At 41.5% G+C, this 18,096-nt stretch overlaps 1 protein-coding gene across 2 annotated transcripts in view; it reads right to left on the bottom strand.

Annotated features, from left to right (window-relative positions):
- Positions 1–218: 218 nt before the first annotated feature.
- plxna1b (plexin A1b) overlaps positions 219–18,096 on the bottom strand; it is a 174,517-nt gene continuing 156,639 nt past the window's right edge. Inside the window, exons 21-32 of one of the 2 annotated variants that reach the window (XM_063910537.1) lie at positions 17,515–17,663; positions 15,781–16,037; positions 12,951–13,017; positions 10,372–10,518; positions 9,782–9,941; positions 9,396–9,499; positions 8,974–9,070; positions 7,227–7,417; positions 5,271–5,440; positions 4,770–4,982; positions 4,535–4,685; positions 219–3,885 (exon numbers count right to left, since the gene is read on the bottom strand). In XM_063910537.1, coding sequence (XP_063766607.1) covers positions 3,790–3,885; positions 4,535–4,685; positions 4,770–4,982; positions 5,271–5,440; positions 7,227–7,417; positions 8,974–9,070; positions 9,396–9,499; positions 9,782–9,941; positions 10,372–10,518; positions 12,951–13,017; positions 15,781–16,037; positions 17,515–17,663 — 1,802 coding nt within the window. In that variant the 3' untranslated portion in view covers positions 219–3,789. The remainder of the gene's footprint in view (positions 3,886–4,534; positions 4,686–4,769; positions 4,983–5,270; positions 5,441–7,226; positions 7,418–8,973; positions 9,071–9,395; positions 9,500–9,781; positions 9,942–10,371; positions 10,519–12,950; positions 13,018–15,780; positions 16,038–17,514; positions 17,664–18,096) is intronic. The other variant, XM_063910538.1, reaches the window with a different exon arrangement.

Below are 18,096 nucleotides of genomic sequence, written 5' to 3'. Positions count from 1 at the left end.
CAGACAGTTGCAGGTAGCAAAAATTAACACATAAGTAATCACAGCAGTCTGGGACACACTGTAGCAAGATGGTGTGCGGCGTGGAGTCATGAACCCATGTTGCAGTATATCCAAGTATATTATAATCATTGGGACCAAAAATAACAAATGTGCATGACTACTTTCTCCATCCATCTATAAAAATTTCATATGACCTTAAATAGAAATCACAAGCCATATTTTATTTAGCAAAAAATGTTTAATCTCTCCTTGATGCGTGTTTATTTACAAGTAGTAAATCTGCAAAATAGGAAATAACAGAATATTTACACAATGAATGTTAACCTGCAAACTTGTGACAGTCGCTTCAAGTCAGAAACTCTAAAAATGTATCCGAGTTATTGTAGTATTAAAATTCCTTTGCCAGCTCTGTCTGAATTCATTTGCCTTGCGTTCCTTGGATTTTATGTAACTTCCGTTTACAAAAAAAAGGAAAACCACTGTATTCCCCAGTATCGGAAGAAAGCCTGAAAAATAAAACTGAAAACATAAATGGTGCCAGGACTTGCATTTGATTCAACAATGTTATTTTTTTTTTGTGGGAAGGCAAAAGTATGACCAAGCATGTCTTAAGAGCTGAGATTTAAACACGAGATACATGAGTATGTGCTGACTCTGCTCACACTGAAGCCATTTGTTCATTTAAACAGCAAAAACCCAGCAACTCTGCAGTCGTCATGTTGTAATGGGGACAGGTTTTAAGTCACCTGATGCTTCCTCCTGACACTCTTAAACAGACATGCTGTATACCAACTCCACAACACTTAATACGAGCCAATTATCACACCAAACTGTGCAAAATGAAGGATAAAGAATGGTGACTGGTAAGTTCCTCTCACAATTTGTTTAAAAAGGCAAGTAGCCATGCAAACGATAAACTACCCAACTCCCGCAGCACTCATTTTATCAACCAAATTACAACCAAAATACGACACAAATTAACCATGAACCTGAGAATGAATTGAGAGTGTTCAAGTGTCCTAAAAAAAAACGAGCATCAACGAGCACAGACTTTCACTCGGTGTGCTTTTGCACGGAGCAGGTGGATGTGTCCCTACTGTACATAGTGCTCATAATGATCATGTAAAGCACTGCTGTTTACAGCACTCCTGAGCTCTGATTTCCTTGCTCTTTGATCTATTGTGAGAGCATCAAGTGTATGACTGCAGCAAAAACTCAGCTGCATACCGAAGAAGAAAAAAAAGCTTGTTTTTCAAAAGTGTGGACTAAGGATTATTGGTGGAGGTTTTGCAGTACTCTCTTTAATATTTTAACAGATATTATGTTATGACAGTAGCCACCGTTATCAACTGAACAGGAGAAATGTCTTTCCTAAAACGGGCCCCTCAAGATATATTCGGTAGGTACAGAGTGAACTTTTAGTCCCTACAGGTATCCAGTTGAATTAGGCTCATATGTAGCTGCAGCGGTACAAAGCAATGTCACATCTAAGACATGTAAACAAAATGGTGCTGTTGACATGTATCTGGGAGCTGTGCTCACTTTTCGTGGATATGAGAGATTTTTTTCAAAGACCTGGCGGAAAAATAGACAGCGACAGCATCTATGATCAGCATAAAATGACAGCCCTAATGTTTGATAGAAAAACAAGGTACAAGAGTTAAAGCAGCAAGTCACATTTCCATCACAAAGACACAGATGCTCATCTGATGCAACAATTTCATTTTGATCCTTAAGATCAGGAAAATAAACCTCGAGTTCTTCAATTTCAGGCAAACCAAAGCAAACATGTTGTCTTCTGTGTACCATAAAATGTACAATTTACATATTCAAAATAAAATGATGAAAACAACCTGATTACGAAAAAATGGCAAACAGCTCTTGTTCATTATGAAAAAGTATACAATTTACAAATTAAAACAACAAAAACATTTTACAGACCACAGTTTGGTTTTTCGGCAAGCAAACAAAAGAAAAAAAATGTTTTTCTCACCACCAAGTCAAAAACCCTGACTTCAAAAAAAGAGAAACAGAGAAATGTTCTTAAGAGAGCAGTAATAGAAAAAGAAGCTTAAGCCACACATGGCAAAAGGCTAGTTTTGAAACAAGAGCTGCAGGCTAAGGGGAGGATTACTCAGCTTTGTGGAGCTAATGAACAGAGGCGTCTCACCTCTGTATCTTCATTTACTCCCCATTATGGATAAAAAGCTAACACCCCTGTCTCAAATAGATAGGTTACAGGTGGAGAGAAAACCTCAGTATATATTTTCTATGTCCCTCTGTATGGGTATTAACATTGAGCTTTCTCCACGTTGTTTCACCACTGAGGTCTGCGCTCTACCTGACCTCATTGTTGCTTCTGTAAAGACGTGAACAGCGTCTGAGAGCACCGAGGTTTTGGCTTTGCTCTAACAGGACTATTGGATAATGCATGACCCTTCATGGGTAGGCAACACAAACTGGGGTCCTGTGGAATCCTCATGGTTAGATATGGTGGCTATGTGGTATTGGGGAACAGAAATATGTCAGGTAGTGCAATGTAGCTACTTCATTATTCAGTTACTAAAACATGATCCACTCTACTGTCACTTCTTCCCCCTCGGAGAACCAGCTGTGGCGCTGGATACTAACGTGACCATGATAAAGCAACAATCCTGTGAGTATATTTTTGGTTTTCTGAAACCAAACGATTGCACTGATTGAATTAAAAACAACAGCATCTTCATGTTATCGCCACGACACCGTGAACTGTCCTAACTCGATAAGACGGACATCTTTGTGTCCTTTCCAGTCATTTTCAACAAGGATCTTTTGAAGGGTCATTACTCAAACAATTCGTTTCAGTCACTAGGCATACTTAAAATCATACGGTAGCACATTCCATCTAACAAAATGTCTTTGCACTAAACAACATTCAAAGAAAACATGGCACAGTACGACTTTTTAGTTTGTTTTTCGTTGTTTTTTTTTTTGTCTACGTTGTTTTTCTTTTGTACTTGAAATATCAAATCATGTTTTATTGTTGTTATTTTTATTCTGTTTGTTGGTTTAAAATGAGAAAAAAAACAACAAAAATGTTTTTCTCCCTATTCTTTCTTTAAAAAGGTAGCTGTATTTATATATAATATCTATATCGTCTTCCTTTGTAACGTTTCTGTAAATTGTGCAAATTCAGCAGTAATACAAGTGGCGAGAGATCAGAGAGTGGGCAGTTGATTACATCTATACAAAAAAGAAAAACAAAAAGAGAAAAATCTAACATCCTTTAAAACTGTGACACGTTGGAGTCACATGACCTAAAGAGCCTTTCTCCATTGGCTCGTCACAGATTGGTCCATCCTGCAAATGGTGCCATAAATGGAGTTCCTTTCCGGGCTTTCATTGTTTCTTTCCTGACCACCGCTTCATCACGAAAAAACTCCAGAAATCAAAATCAAGCAAACGACAAACACCAACATCAACAATAATCAAATGCTGTCAGTTGACATGTTTCTCCATGTATGCGTGTGTGAAAACGTCTGGCGTCCCAGTCTCTCACACAGACACGAGCCCACACGCTGTATGGGGCTGCAGACAAACACACACATACACATGTAAGCGTACACAGGCCCGCCCATCTCTGCCGAACCCCCCCATTTTGCAGTATTCTGCGTCAGTCCTTTTGCAGTTTGTCTGTCGTATTGTTGGGGGTTGGAGTTTTGTTTGTTGTCTGGTTGAGAGGAACGATTGAGAGACACAGATGGAGAGGAGGAGTGAAGAGAAGGAGGAGATGGAGGTGCAGGATGGTCCTCAGCTGCTCAGGGCCATTGTGTCGATGACCTGCTCCAGCTTGCTCCTCAGTCTCTGTCGCCTTGCCTGCTCGTCCCGCTCCAAAGCCGACAAGATCTGAAGATAGAGGGAGGAGGAGGTCATTCAATGTCACAGTGTGCCCAAGACAGGACATACAGTACCACCTTAATATGGTATAATGAATACATACTGTCAATATGAAAGCTTGCATTCGAATAATGTCTAGCATGAACAATTAAAGCCCGGGAAAAACATTAAAGGGGGAGGAACTACCTGTACCCTACAATAACAGGGTCGTACATGGTCAATTCAGCGTGATGTACCTTTCCACAACACTTATCCAGCCATAATCAATTTTAAACACAACGTTTAAGCTTTTTGTTACTTTTATAACAAAACATTTCTGTTGTTTTTCTTAAAACTATGCCTCCAATTAAATGTAACACTTTCTGTAGATTTTTGGATTGAAAACCCACTAAGCCAGCTATAAGGCTTTTCATGGGAAAAAATGTCTGATTGAAAACAGTCCATTGTTAAAGAAGAGAGACTGAAGCATCACAGGGATAAATGAAATTTGATGTACTGATTGAATGTGTTTATCGGAGTTGTAGAAAAATACTAAATACATGACAACAATCACAATAAACCTGGCTTTTCCAGGAATGCTAAAAACCCTCGAGGCACTAACAAACCCTCATATGACAAAAACAAAGCCTCTCAATATACTGAATGTCTGAATTCTCACCTCATCCTTGTACTTGACAATGTAGGAGTAGATCTCGTTTAGGGCGGACATGCTGTTGAACTGGTTGGCGTGCAGGCGCGACTGCTCCGCCAGGTATGCACTCATGTCCTGGTCGCTGATGACCGGCATCCTGGAGATGTCAGAGTAGTACCTGGAGAAAAAAAACACAGTTTAGAATTGACAACTCTGATCCAAAGCAGAATGAAAGACACGACTTGAACAGATGTTGGCATACCTTTCTACCCAGTTCTTATAATTGGGGATGTCTTTAGCATAGAGCAGCTTGTTAGAAGGCGAGTCCTTCCCTAGTTTATGCTCAGATGTTGAACAGGAGTCCATGAAGGTTTGAGCCACCACAGACAGGCAGGCGTCTGTGATGCTGTTCTTATGGATGTCAAAGACAAACTGGGGGTTTTTGATAACGTTCACCCAGAACCGCAGTGGAAGACTGCAAGAGATTAGAGACAAGAGGGTGGAGGTGGAAGAGGAGGGAGAAAGTTGAACAGTTAGAAGGAGTGAAGCAAATTACACTGCATGCAGACTCTAAGTGATGAAATACCTGAGGGAAGAGAAAAAGCAACTGCACAATATGCACCACCTCTGTAATTCGTTGAATATTTGCTGGCTTACAGTCAAAAATATTTTCATACAAAGCACATTTTTCACAACACTAATGAGAAACAAACTGGCTACCAAATACTCCTAATAATGCACCCCAAGCAGCACACAAACTCACCAGTTGCTCTTCCAAGTGTGCCGCACATCAGAGTCTGATATGGAGTGTTTGTCTGCCTGCTCGTCCAGGAAGTCAAACATGTACTTGATGGCGAGAGGCAGGGCACTCCCTCGGTGCGCCGTGCTGAAGATGGTCTCGAACAGGTCATCCACAAACTTCTGGAGCGTACCCTGAGCAGGAGAACAAACACTGGCTTAGTAAGTTTGGAAAAAAAACATTAATCTTTTCTTGTATTTATTGAATGTCTCTTTTATGTTCCAAATAAATCAGTCCACATTGTGTCTATTATGGTAGAAATGTTGCAGAAAACCACAGCCAAAATGGCATATGTGGGACTTAAAAGGACACAATAAAGCTCTGTTCATTTACATTACTAACAGAAAAATGTAAAGATAGAATGCAGTTAAACTACAAGACCACTAATAAACAGTTTTCTGTTGCATATTCCTGGTCTGACTGGAGGCGACGACTGTGCGTAGCAGGTGTTTCCGAATGATGCTTTGCTGTTAGTTCTCTATCTTTCTGAGAGTTTGTGATGGTGCTGATTTAGGAATGGGCCCAATGTGAGTTCAGCTAAAGGCCTTTATGCAATGTTTTGTTCCCTATCCCACAACTCTGGAGATTCCGAAACCTCACAAATTCATCTGAAGGTGAAATTATGTCATATTTCCAAAAAGCGTTCAGTGCATTATTTCCCATTTTCGACGCTTTACAAAACCTTGTTCAAACCACCCAGAAGTGGAATGTGCAGTTTTGTCCTCGCTCACACATCCACAAATCAGCCTCCTGAACACACAGAGCTGTGGGAGCTAATAAATAATAATAAACTGCAGCGCTCCAAGTTGTCTTCCACTGGTTTGGATCTTAATCTTTCCAAATTTAGGCTGTATTGATGCTGCTAACCTTGCACTTTTCTACCTGAAGACGGAACAATGGAGATGTAGTCTAATAAGTAAAAAGTCCAGGAAGAAAAAGATTAGGGTGGGCTGAATAACGCCATGCAGTATATTATATGAGTGTGTAAGCAGATCTGAAACGAAACAGCTGGAGCTCCTGTGTATTCTGCACATACAGTAAGGTGAAGCAGTATTAACTTAAAGAGAGGGCTGTCAACTTTATGTTTAGCACACTCAAAACATCTCTTCAGGCTTTGATGAGTGGGTTCTTAAGTGTCTAAACAACAAAAAGTCTTGGTGCAATAATGGAGTCTGAAGGATTAAAAGCCACATACAGTAAGAAAGAATTACTTTATTTTTAAAAATGTTTTAATTTGTTCTTAAAATTATAATTATGGTATTAATGTGGTCAAATGTAAAATATGTACAGCTGCAACTTGTTTGTAGAACATTTGTGTAGTAGACCATAAACACACAATAACCTAACCAACCTTTACTGCTTCTAAACTTCCAGAAGACTCCTAATTGCTCTCAACAGCTCTGGTAAACATTGTACCAGCTTTAACAGTCCCAGGATATGAAATAGTCTCAGGGTTGCAAATGCTGTTCCACAAGACTTTAAAACGGTCACTCAACTGTGGTTAACAACACTCTTAGGGAGGTTTCTCCAGGACATCACAAGACTCCAAATAACCTTTCAGATCATCATCTGAACACACACGCTGCATTAAACCCTGAGCCGGTTCCACAGTGCGGTCTGGAGGACATGGAGGAATTTGATGAGTGATGATTGCGGGGTAAAGACCTGGGCCTGAAAGCCCTGAGGCCACCAACAGAGGGCCCAGTTACACCGAACAAACAGCTCAATAGTCAAAGGTCAACCTCCTAATTAAGACACAAACACTAATTCCTGTGCATATGTGTGTCTTGGCAAAAGGTTATGAAAAATGTTAATGAGCTCTGAGACCACCACCATACAAAAGGTCAGGGGTGGAGGCTGGAAGTGGGCTACATAGATTAAAGTGAGTAAGTGTGTGTGTATGTGTGTTGTTCTGGTTACCTTTGTGGCCAGCAGTCTTGTCAGGTAGATCTCAGAGACCATCTTGCTCCCTCTGTCTCCTTCCCTCTGGTCTGAGTGATCGTGGTTCTTCACCAGGTGCCACAGTTTGGTGCCACTCTCCAGGTCGGGGGTGATCATCGGTGTCCGGGAGCGCAGGCTGTCTGGACTGCTGGCTGTCCTCAGCATGCTCTCTGGAGGAAGAAGAGACAGAGAAGTGTTTAGTAAAAGTTCCGAAAAAATCCCAAAAGAAAGAACAGACACAAATGTCGTGTTGAACTTGTGTTTCTTAATATTGTGTTTTTCTTGAATATTAATTGAATACATATTTTGCATCCAGGAATAAGGAGGTAAATATAGAAATGGAAGTTTAAAGGTCGAAGTTTATCTTACAAAAAAGTGCAGATAAACGAATCGTCAGAAATCACAGGTAGACCCAGAGACAGTGCCTTCAATAATGCTTGCTATTGTTTTGAACCTCTGGTTGAGAAGTAAAGGTGTTTCAGATAAATGTAACTTGGTACAACTGTCATAACAACCGATAGCTTGGTCTCTATGTACAACTCATTTGGTCTTAATCCCTATTTCAACCAAAAAAGCACCTAGGTATAAAAACATGAATAAGAAATCTGGAGTACTTAATACTTATCTGCGTGAAGTTAAAATGATTAATAAAAGGTTACAGATCCTTCTACATGCGTGTCACTCTATCTTTCCAGAATGAATTTGCCTGTCACTCTCCCTCCTGCTCCCTCCCTCCCAACCTCCCTTTGTTGGACAGTGATCCCCTATTTTGTGACACGGAGCATTACGTTCTCAGTTTGAATGCTTGTCACTTTGGCGACAAAACAGGAAAGGATTGAGAGGTTCAAAACATCAGGAGAGAATGTGAAACAGGAAAGCAGAGTGAGGGTGATGGCTGTGTTAGTGAGTATTTATGTTTGTGTGTGTGTGTGTGTGTGTGTGTGTCATGGGGGAAACACTCAGGAACAGAGTTACTGTACACCGGAGATGGATTAGAGGAAAAAGTGATGAAACGGAGGTCTTCTAAATGGACTGTGGTTTTTTTGGCATGAAAGATAGACGTATTCTAGAAATTCAGGTTTCTGTTATTTAGAAAAAAATGTCAACTGACAATGTTATGTTACAGTAATCTATATATAGGACCATTAGACCTCAGAGCAGCATCAGTACCATTATACGTTGATCCTGTTCTCATGCATTCTAAGTGTACAGTATACAGCCTATAAGGTGTGGAAAACGTATGTTATTTTTTGAGCTAATCTTACATATTTGAACATTTAATATCTTGGATCTATTCCTACTGTACACTATAGCATGTACGAAAAGCATCAGACAGAATTTGAAGGGATTGTCAGTAAAGGAACAAGTAGCAAGGTAATCCAGCAGTTACTATGCAGTGACACAAAACCAGCCCATCCTCTGTGAGGTGCATGATGGGAATTGACATGAAATGATTTTTTGGGGCAAAAAACTGTGAATTTTGGATGAAAGTTTCTTAAATAACCAAAATTGTAGTACTAGTACGGGTTATACTGTCTAAAAACAGTTTACAGAATGGCGAAACAAGCAGTTCAACATACGGTTAGAAATAAAATATCTGTAATTGTAGTAGTCAGAACTCATCCAAATATATTAAAGGCATTTTGCTTTTACTTGGTCTTGTTAGAAATGCACATGCACATATTTTGAGACGAAGGACCACACACACAAACACATCCTATCATACCGTATCTGCTGAGAGACTTGGTGAATGTGGAGGAGTTGGAGATGTTGTAGGCTGAGTTCTGTTTAGGCACCAGGGCAATCACTGAGCCGTCGGTCACCTGAAACAGGAAGTTCAAGAGCAGTTAGGACTGCACAAAATATCAAGCCGCTAGATTACACAAACAGTCACTGTGCTACATTTATTTACATAGCTGCTAGTTTACGTGAGCACCTAATCTGTAATAGTATTTTTGTTTTGTTTATGACTGTGATGTGAATAAATAACATTTACAACATTAAACAGGCTAAGATATACTTAAAATAAAGACAACCATGACACATACTGCAATTTCAAATCAGCAATAATGCTCAAAACAAATCAATGAGGAGATATTGCTCCATCAAGACACCAAGAATCACAGGAGTTATGTTGTGCGTGTGTACCTGATAGTGAGCCAGGGTGTTGAGTCTCTTCCAGTCATTGTCGATCTTAGTGGTGACATCCTCGTCCTGCAGGATGATGCGTGCCATCCTACCCTGCCGCCATTCTGTCACACGAAGAGGATGTAGTTAAAGTTCAGTCATTCAAAATGAGGAAATATAGAGAGAAATGGGACATAGATGTCGTGGATACACTCATGAAAAGTTACATTGACTACGTTTCTTGTCTGAGTAAAGACAGAATCACTTCTCTGTAGAGGCCCCCTCCTGCTTCAGAGAGCTCTTGAAATGTTTCCCTCTTTACACCCTGTAGTACTGCACCTGTGCTTGGAGTATATTTGTGTGTGTGTGTGTGTGTGTGTGTGAGTGGCATTTTTCCTTCTCCTTACCCAGATCCATATCTGAGGCCTTTGGTCTCTGGGAGTAGGGTGTTCCCTTGTACACAGCGTCCAGCAGCTTCTCCTTCACCTGAGTGACGGTGTCACAGTTCAGGCTCTTCACTGTCACCTCCGGAGCGTTCTCATTCTCCGGGTTCACACAATGCAGCGTCTGCAGGGCAGAGGTCAGAGGGAAACATTTCACATTAAGATTGAAGTCATTACAAACTGGGAAGGTTGTTTATTGGTAGTGTGACCCTGCGATGATTTTTGCAAACCACCACCAACAGCACTTAAGAATCAATACTCGACTGGGCCACGTACAGCTCTTTATTACTATTAAAAGGGTGTTTCATCAGAATTGATAGCTCCAATTAGTTTTCTCAGCATTGATGTTTGTGCCATGAGCTTCAAAGGATATTTTGTGGGGTTGTAGGTTAAAAATGTTGCCAACACCTTCAAAATTGTCCTTCACAAGTAAGACTTTCAAAGTTCACTGGGTCCGTATAAATCCAGGACAAAGTACAATATCAACTTAGTCTGTTCTATCATCTGAAACCAAAAGTGTCTTTGTGTCCACTAGTATGTGTTTGTGTACTGACCAAAGTCTTGTAGTCAATCTGCTGCCTGATGAGTTTGTCTTCGCTGAGGGAGTAGCGGGCCTCTCCTGTGATTGAGTCTATTGGTCCCTTTTCCATTTGCTGCTTCATGGCGCAGTACAGCATGAAGAGCGGCTCACCAGCACACTCCTGCAGAACGAGAGTGGAAAGGGAAAGTAGAAAGTAGGAAGACCGATAGAAGTGAAAGGCAGGGCGCCGAGAGAGGAAAAAAATAAAAAGGAGAGAAAGACAGATTGTTAAAATGCAAACCACTAACTGTGCAAAAACTTTACTTAGAAAAAAGTAAACAACAGCAAAACGCGCACAGCTCGGCTGAGCAGCTCTCCAATTATATTTCTAATCTTCTTAAGCCAACCAGAGGCTGAGCAGTTAAGGACGAGGCCATGGCCTGTGTTGGCTAACGGCATGCTGTAAACTGACTCAAAACATCACACACTATTTTTTCCTCACACACTCTCCAGCATCTCCCCAGCGTCTCAGTGAAGAACAAAAAAAACACCTTTTTGTAAAAATCTCTATTTTTGTGTGTGAGGGAGTGAGTGAGCAAGAAGGGGAGAAATCAGAGAGTGTGAGTGTGAATGAGTGGCAATTGATGGAGGAGTTAATAGCAGGTTAATGACTGAGGGCAGAAAAACGCTTGGAGAAGCACTTTGGTGTGCGAGACGTGTCAACCCGGCAACGAGCTCTGGGAGGTTTTAGCCCCTTGCTCTCTACCCCCCACACTCTCACTCTCTTTTACACTCGTTCTGCTGGCCTGACGACTCAGCGCTGCTTACTTTTACAACTTTGTCTTTAAAGGATAATTCTAGTTATTTGGGCTTGGGTTTTATTTTTGTAGTTTTGGCTATCTTTCCTTTATGCACTTTCTGAGAAATGCAGCAACAGGCTACAGAGAAAAAAGACAATAAGTACAATTAATTTGAATGAAAACAAAGGTGAACAATACTATCAGAACCCAAACCCAATTATACTCAAATTAATGCAGTTGAAAATGTTATCACATTTTCGAAGTGTTCTGTAAAGCCTCAACATGCCACTCCATGTGCCTTGAGCCGCAGAAAGGGCACCCTGCCGCCGGGCTGGTTCATGCATCAACATGTCAGTCATCTTGGTGAGCTGTCAGATGAACTCTGTGGGATAATCTAGCCCTGTCTGCTTCCTGTGGAGACACACAGCACACCGGCTGACCTGCTCTCTGTCTAACAGTATAGAGAGCAGCTCTGTGCTGCTTCTCTGTCTCCTTTCAGTGTGGAAAAAGCTGATGCTCTATGTTTATAACATTGTCATATTCCATTATGAGGCATCATTTGTATTTATTCAGAAATACTATAACAATGAGATGTTACAAAAAAGGAATGGCATGATTGTTTCCTTTAAATCTGTTCTCTTTGGTAAGTGAAAAGCTTTATCTATTTCCTTCCACTTTGAACAACTACTTGACCTTTACCCATCTCTAATCGAACCTGGCTGAATTGTGAAGTAGTTCCAGGCCTTTCTCTTATGTGTCCACTACAAAGCCAGGAGCAAGAGAGGCACAGGGGAATGCATGGGTTAGATAAAAGCCAGGTTGGTTACCTTGCTGCTAGCTACAGCGGTCTTTGCTTCAGGAGTGATTTTTCCCAATCATTCTCACTTCCCCTTGCACTCTTTTTCGATTTAAAACTTTTGTACTTCGTCTCAGCTATCTATTACCACTTCTGACCAGTTTCACTCTACATCCTTCAGCCTTTTCTTATCCTTTCAGTTTCTCTAAAGTGGAAAAAAAATAAGTTGGTCATAAAATATCCCCAACAATATCCCACTCACCTGTCTCTAAACCCAACTCAGTCTTGAGCCAAAACACATATGCATGCACACCCAAAACTGACACACCAAACACACACAGATGCCAACTAGCACCCCCGGGGGCTTGGCTGTTTCACTGTTCACCAGAATGCCTATCCTGGCGGGGGATTAAGGCCCCGCTGCTAACTGATTAGCTGCAGCGATGTTTGCATGTAGTAAATGTGTGTGTGGAAACAAGAATTTAACACCGTTTAAGCCTCAATAAGTCTCCTTGATTCCATATCTGAGGGACAAGAACTAAAAAGAGAAGAAAGACAGACAGACAGACAAAGAAATAAGAGTTTGCATTTGTGTAAGATCTTTGCCTTCCTCTTCGCTAAGCCCCCAAGCTTTGAAATAGGATACAAACACAAAGACACACACACACACACACACACACACACACACACACACACACACACAGACACAGACACACACACACACACACACAAAGAGAGGACAGGTTATTGCGACAGGCTACGGCAATCACAACAACACGACCGGCTGTGTCTGAACAGCGCTTCACACCACAGCTTCCTCAATTCTGAGGAAGGAGAATTTACCACATGAAAGGCGGAGGTAAGGGATAGGTAGCCTGCTGCTTCTGCCTTATCTAATACTGCAGCTGTGAATGTGTGTGTGTGTTAGTGAAGCATTCCTCTATTCTCAAACAAAAGCGGTGTTAATATTGCCTCCAAACTAGTGTGTGGCTGCCTGTGTGTGACGGACTATTTTACCTTGAGGAACTTGTAAAGCAGGAAGGTGAACCAGTTGGTGAGCATCTTCTCAGCAACTGACTCCGTCCTGGGAGAGAAAGAAAGGAGAAGGGAGAGGGAAAGGTAATAGAAAAATCAAACAAAAGATTGACAGTGAAAGGAAGGAAACAAAGAGCAGGAAGGAGAAAAAACAAACAAAAAATGATTACTCTTTAGAAGCACCTCTGTACGAGACAGTTAGAGATTTTGGAGTCATTCCAAATTGCTCCTCCGTGTTTCAACATAGAACCCAAACAAACACCCATCCCCCTCCCTCTGGGCTACGATCTCTGGGCATAAACCAACACTTTCATCATGAGGGGGAAAAGGCATTTAAGACGCGCCGGCACATCAAAGAGAACATGCTGCATTATCAGTCGTTGTGCGGTTACCCTTCAAACAACTGAACCCTTTCCATTGCTTTTCTTTACCCCCCTTCCCCGCATCTTCACATGCAAACAAATTAACTTGGCAAAACATACCCCTGCATTTCTTTCATTGTCTCACCCCACTCACATTCCCCCCTTCCTTCAAGTAAACCCACTCGTCTTCATTGGAAAATAAAGCAATTAGTATAATTTGTTAACTCCTCTCGTTAATCACAACCTGCCGTGTAATGAGGGGAACCTCCGCACGCTCCTGAGCGGACACACGTGAACAACCGGGCGAGTGAAAGCAGAGCAATTAAAAGGCATTGTAATTAACGGACTTATTGCGTCTAATTTGTTAAACAGCTGAAAGGGAGACCGGCGCTAACGGTTGTTGGGTAAAAGAAGTGATTATTTTCTTTCCCTCCATCATCGTCCTCAGATTTACATCCTCGCTTTCTAACGTCTTTCCTTTTTACATTACAACAGCAAGACTGCTTAATTATCCATTCCTTGTTTTCTCTTAGATGGATGGGGGGTGCACACGAGAGCCTTCTGCTGGGTTACTGGGTTGTCTAACTGGGCCACATGCTCACACTCTTGTTAATATTTGTCTTCTTGTCATTAGCAAAGCACGAGGTGTAAAAAGGTGAAGGAAGGCGTATGCTGTTGAGAAATGACAGCGCAGGAAGATTTGTTCTTGTCAACTTTGCGCTTATTTTTTTATAGACAGTTGAGAAATAGTAAGGGAAAACACAGGAAACTAGGCCAATGTGCTAGTGGAACCAGTGAGGGCCTGTAGCAGAAACAAGACGTGAACTCCTACGCTTCCGCTAGCTTCCCGGTTTTGACTGCTGAGTATTGTTTGATGTATTTGGAGCAGTTTTAGTTTTTCATAGCCGTCAGCAAAATATATGAAAGATGAGGCTACAGGGAATTGAGGACGGACGGAGGCAAATACACCTGGACAGAACACGCTTATGGCTATGTCAGGTTCACGATAGTAGGCGACTTGTAACATCATCTAATTTGAGGAAACTACGTCACTAGAGTAAAACAAGTCCAAATGGTTGATGCAGCTCTCCTGGACACACACAGCGAGCCTATAACATGCAAAGCAAACCGAAAGCATCTAATGCAAGAGTGTCATTTACCCATAGGGATGTAAATCCACATGGGAGCAGATTATTAAGTCTTTCTACTTTGCTTTTCTGTGTACTATGTCTAAAAATAAAACTGTTCTAAAGTCTATCTATTGCAGGAAAAAGACCAAATCAGGGTGAAGCATGTGTTATAATTGCAGAGCTTATTAACGCCAGCTCCCGAGGCTAGTGTAGTTAGCAGGGAGAGCGTGTTGTGACCGCGCGCCCCAAGAGGGGATTGGAAAAGGCTTCACACAGGCACACTGGCTGAGAGTCATTTATTTGATTAGATTTTTAATTAAATATCTCTCAGAGGAGAAGTAGGAGAAAAAAACATAACTTTTTTTTTATCATTTAATGTCTAATTCCAATTTATTTGGAGACAGGCCATTTCTCTAATTGTGTCTTTCCTTAAATATGTGTATCTCCTCTTGCCCGATGCCCTGCAAGAGCTCATGTTTCCTTTTCTTTCTCCCTCTGCCTATCTGTTCTTCCACCATATTGCACCTTCCTACAGCCTTTTCTTCCTTCCTGTTCTTCCTCTCGCTCCATCCATGTTTCTCCTCCCATTCAGCCCAGTCTCCCTCAAGACATTTTGCCCTCTCTTTCTGTCAATCATCACTTTCCTCCACCTACTTTTCTGTCGCTGCCTTCTCCTTTCACCTCACATTCTTTCCCTCCACTGCTGCAAAACTTCCCCTTTTACCAATCCACTCTCTCTATTTCCCTAACACCCTCCCTTGTAAATCCTCCCCTTCTTCTCCTTTACATGCCCCTTCATCCCTCGTACTGTTTCTACCTTTCTCACTGTGTGTCGGAGAGAGTGTCTGTTTGCGGCTCCATTGGGAGTGTGTGTGTGCTCAGGGGTGTAATCCTCTCTGACAGGGACAAGGTTGAGAGATAAAAGGAGGTAACGTCACATAGGCCCCTAAAAGCCACAGTCTACAGTCTTCCATAACTTTATCCAAAGGAAAAAAGGAAAAGACATATAGCTTGACATAATCAATAAGCATCATATTCTCTATTTTTATAATTTTGTCATCCATTCTGTTCTTATTTGATGACTAAAGTGAGAATAATTATGTGTTTTTTTATGGATTTTCTGTCCTTTTTGAAAGAAGTGCCTTGTTCCCTTAGGGTGCCTTTTCTCAAGGACGCCTCAAACCAGTCAGTAGGTCCCCTTGGTATAAAAAAAGGGACATACCTTAAACTTAAACCCTCGGTGGGAAAACTATCTGTGCATGTGTGACCTGTTTTCATGCAGAGCCCAGACAATCCCTCTTATCCCCTGTATCTTCGTACCTCCTGAGCAAGAGCTTCGGATGGTTCTTGCTCTCCAGGTTTTTGTCGATGAGGTCAGATAGGAGCTGTTTGAGAACCCCCGTGGCGTACTCCATCTCCCCCTGCAGCGCCGTCATGATGAGGGAGGCCACATTGCCCCTGTCCCGCATGGAGAAGGACCGCTGCGCCTCCAAGGTGCGGATGAAGGTCAGCAGGAAGTGCTTTTTGGTCAGCATCTGGCCGAATAGTGTCAGGGCCTTCTCCGTGTTGGCGGGGACCTGGAGAGGATTGAACAGAGGTGATGATGGAGAAGGAGTGTGAGGAGAGCGAGGTAGGAAATAAAAAGGGAGGCAAGGATGGAGGTGAAGGATGAGAAAGTGATATAGAAAAGAGCGAAAAGGTTGAGATCAGGATTGAAAGGAGGATGTAAGTTTAAGTTGAGAAATGGATGTATAAGTATGAGTAAGGAGGAGGAATATTAGATAAAGGGTATATTGGCAAAAGGGCAACATGCACACACAGACACACTCCCCAAAATGTATCAAGAAATGGAGAAAATAATCTTAAATATGCATTAAGAAAGACAAAGTTTTGCACTTTTATTGTTTCAATGTTCTCTCCTATATCCCAGTTCACTCCCCCTCCCTCCCTTATTCACTGTACCCCCCTTTTTACTGATTCTCTTCTTCTCTCAGAGCAGAGGGCAGGTCTGCCCCTCTGAGGGAGAGAAACAGAGGTGTGAAGTGAGAATGTGAGCTTCATGCTGTAATAAGAAATTGATCTGCTTGCTAGCGCACTACTGTGGCCTGTGATTGCCTGGGCCATACAAATGAAAATCCAATGTCGCGCTGCACTTTCCCTTTGGAATACCATTGATGGCACCAGCAGATACAGCATGTCTCCCTGCAGCCACCACCTTACATGCATGTCAATGGAGCATTTCTAGGTGATGCATGTGTGAGAGTCTAACGTATACAGAGAAATGATGGAAGTACAAATCCATGCTGCGTTACAGTTTCCTCACAGCCGGGCTTTATGGGAGTGATAGAGTGATCCCTCTTGAGAAGGGAGCAGTAGTAGAGAGAAGAGTGTTTTATTGAATGTGTGAACATTGCTACTTCATGAGCCTCAAACAGGCTTGGTCCTGTAGAGGCAATATATCACCTGCACAGCTGCAGTCTTAGGGGCTCGGACATTGCTCGCTCCCTTCACTGCATTACGAGACTTTCTGCCAACCAAGTTACTTTTCTTTCTAGTGCTCTTTCTCTAAAGAGCAGTTGAAGATAAAATACTTGAAAGTTTGGTGGGCATGTTCAGGTTCACCAGTATATGATGTAGCTCCCACTTTCCATCGTATTGATTGCTCTAGACCTTTCCCTTCCTCTAACAACTGTTTTAAATTGATGTGTAGAGTTTAACCCCTCTTAAAAGCCTATAAAGATCAAAACCTCATACAGATGCAACAAAATGTGAACCTTTTTGAACTGTAGAAATTTCTTACAGAAGAAAATTGATTAATGATCTTCATCAAATGTATGTCCAGCTTTTATTCAGACATATTTATCTCCCAAACTTTTTGATTTCTAACAACGTGATCAAACTCAAAATGCAAATGGTTGATGAATTTCTCTTTTTTTTCCTTACTGAAATCTCTTCTCCAATTAGACCATTTGTAATCAAGTATCCAAACAAACACAGAGTTTCATTCTCTCAGTGAGTATTTATGAGAAAGTGAGCTGAGAGCTCTCTACTGACCCGTACCTCCATCTCCTTGAGCACTGGGTGGTCCTCTATCCCAGGAAAGAGGACTCTCATGGCGTAGGTGCGGTAGTCCAGGAAGGGGATTCCTGCTCCGTCCAGCTCCTGAGTCAGCTCATGGATGTCTGTCTGCAGCTCTGCAAAGGCTGTGCAACAAGACAAGTAATGGTTAGAAACGTATATTATAAGGGTTCTCTTACTGCATGATGAAAGTTTTGTTATAATACAGGCTTAAAATTGCACAAGATAGTCATAGTCTACAGCATTGTGTTTTTTGACAAAAAGTATAATCAGGCTTCTATTTTGCATTCGCTCTGCAGCAGCTGAACACAAAACAGCCATTTTAGGTCCCTTGATTAAAGCTTATTTTACACGCTCTCGTTTCATTTTTTATGAAAAAGGTTTTACAAGAATAAATATGTGTCTTTGTTGATGATGCAAATGAAACTGCTGTGATGCGAGTAACATTTTAGACTTAATCTGACAATAAAGTATTGTAAGTTAAAACAGTGTTGTGTTATCAATTGGCAAAATGAGTAGCAAAGAAGCATTTATTTAGATGTGAAGGTTGTGTTCTCA

The sequence above is a fragment of the Eleginops maclovinus genome, chromosome 20 (assembly GCF_036324505.1).
Source record: "Eleginops maclovinus isolate JMC-PN-2008 ecotype Puerto Natales chromosome 20, JC_Emac_rtc_rv5, whole genome shotgun sequence".
NCBI lineage: Eukaryota > Metazoa > Chordata > Actinopteri > Perciformes > Eleginopidae > Eleginops > Eleginops maclovinus.
This window is presented reverse-complemented; position numbering and strand designations above follow the sequence as displayed.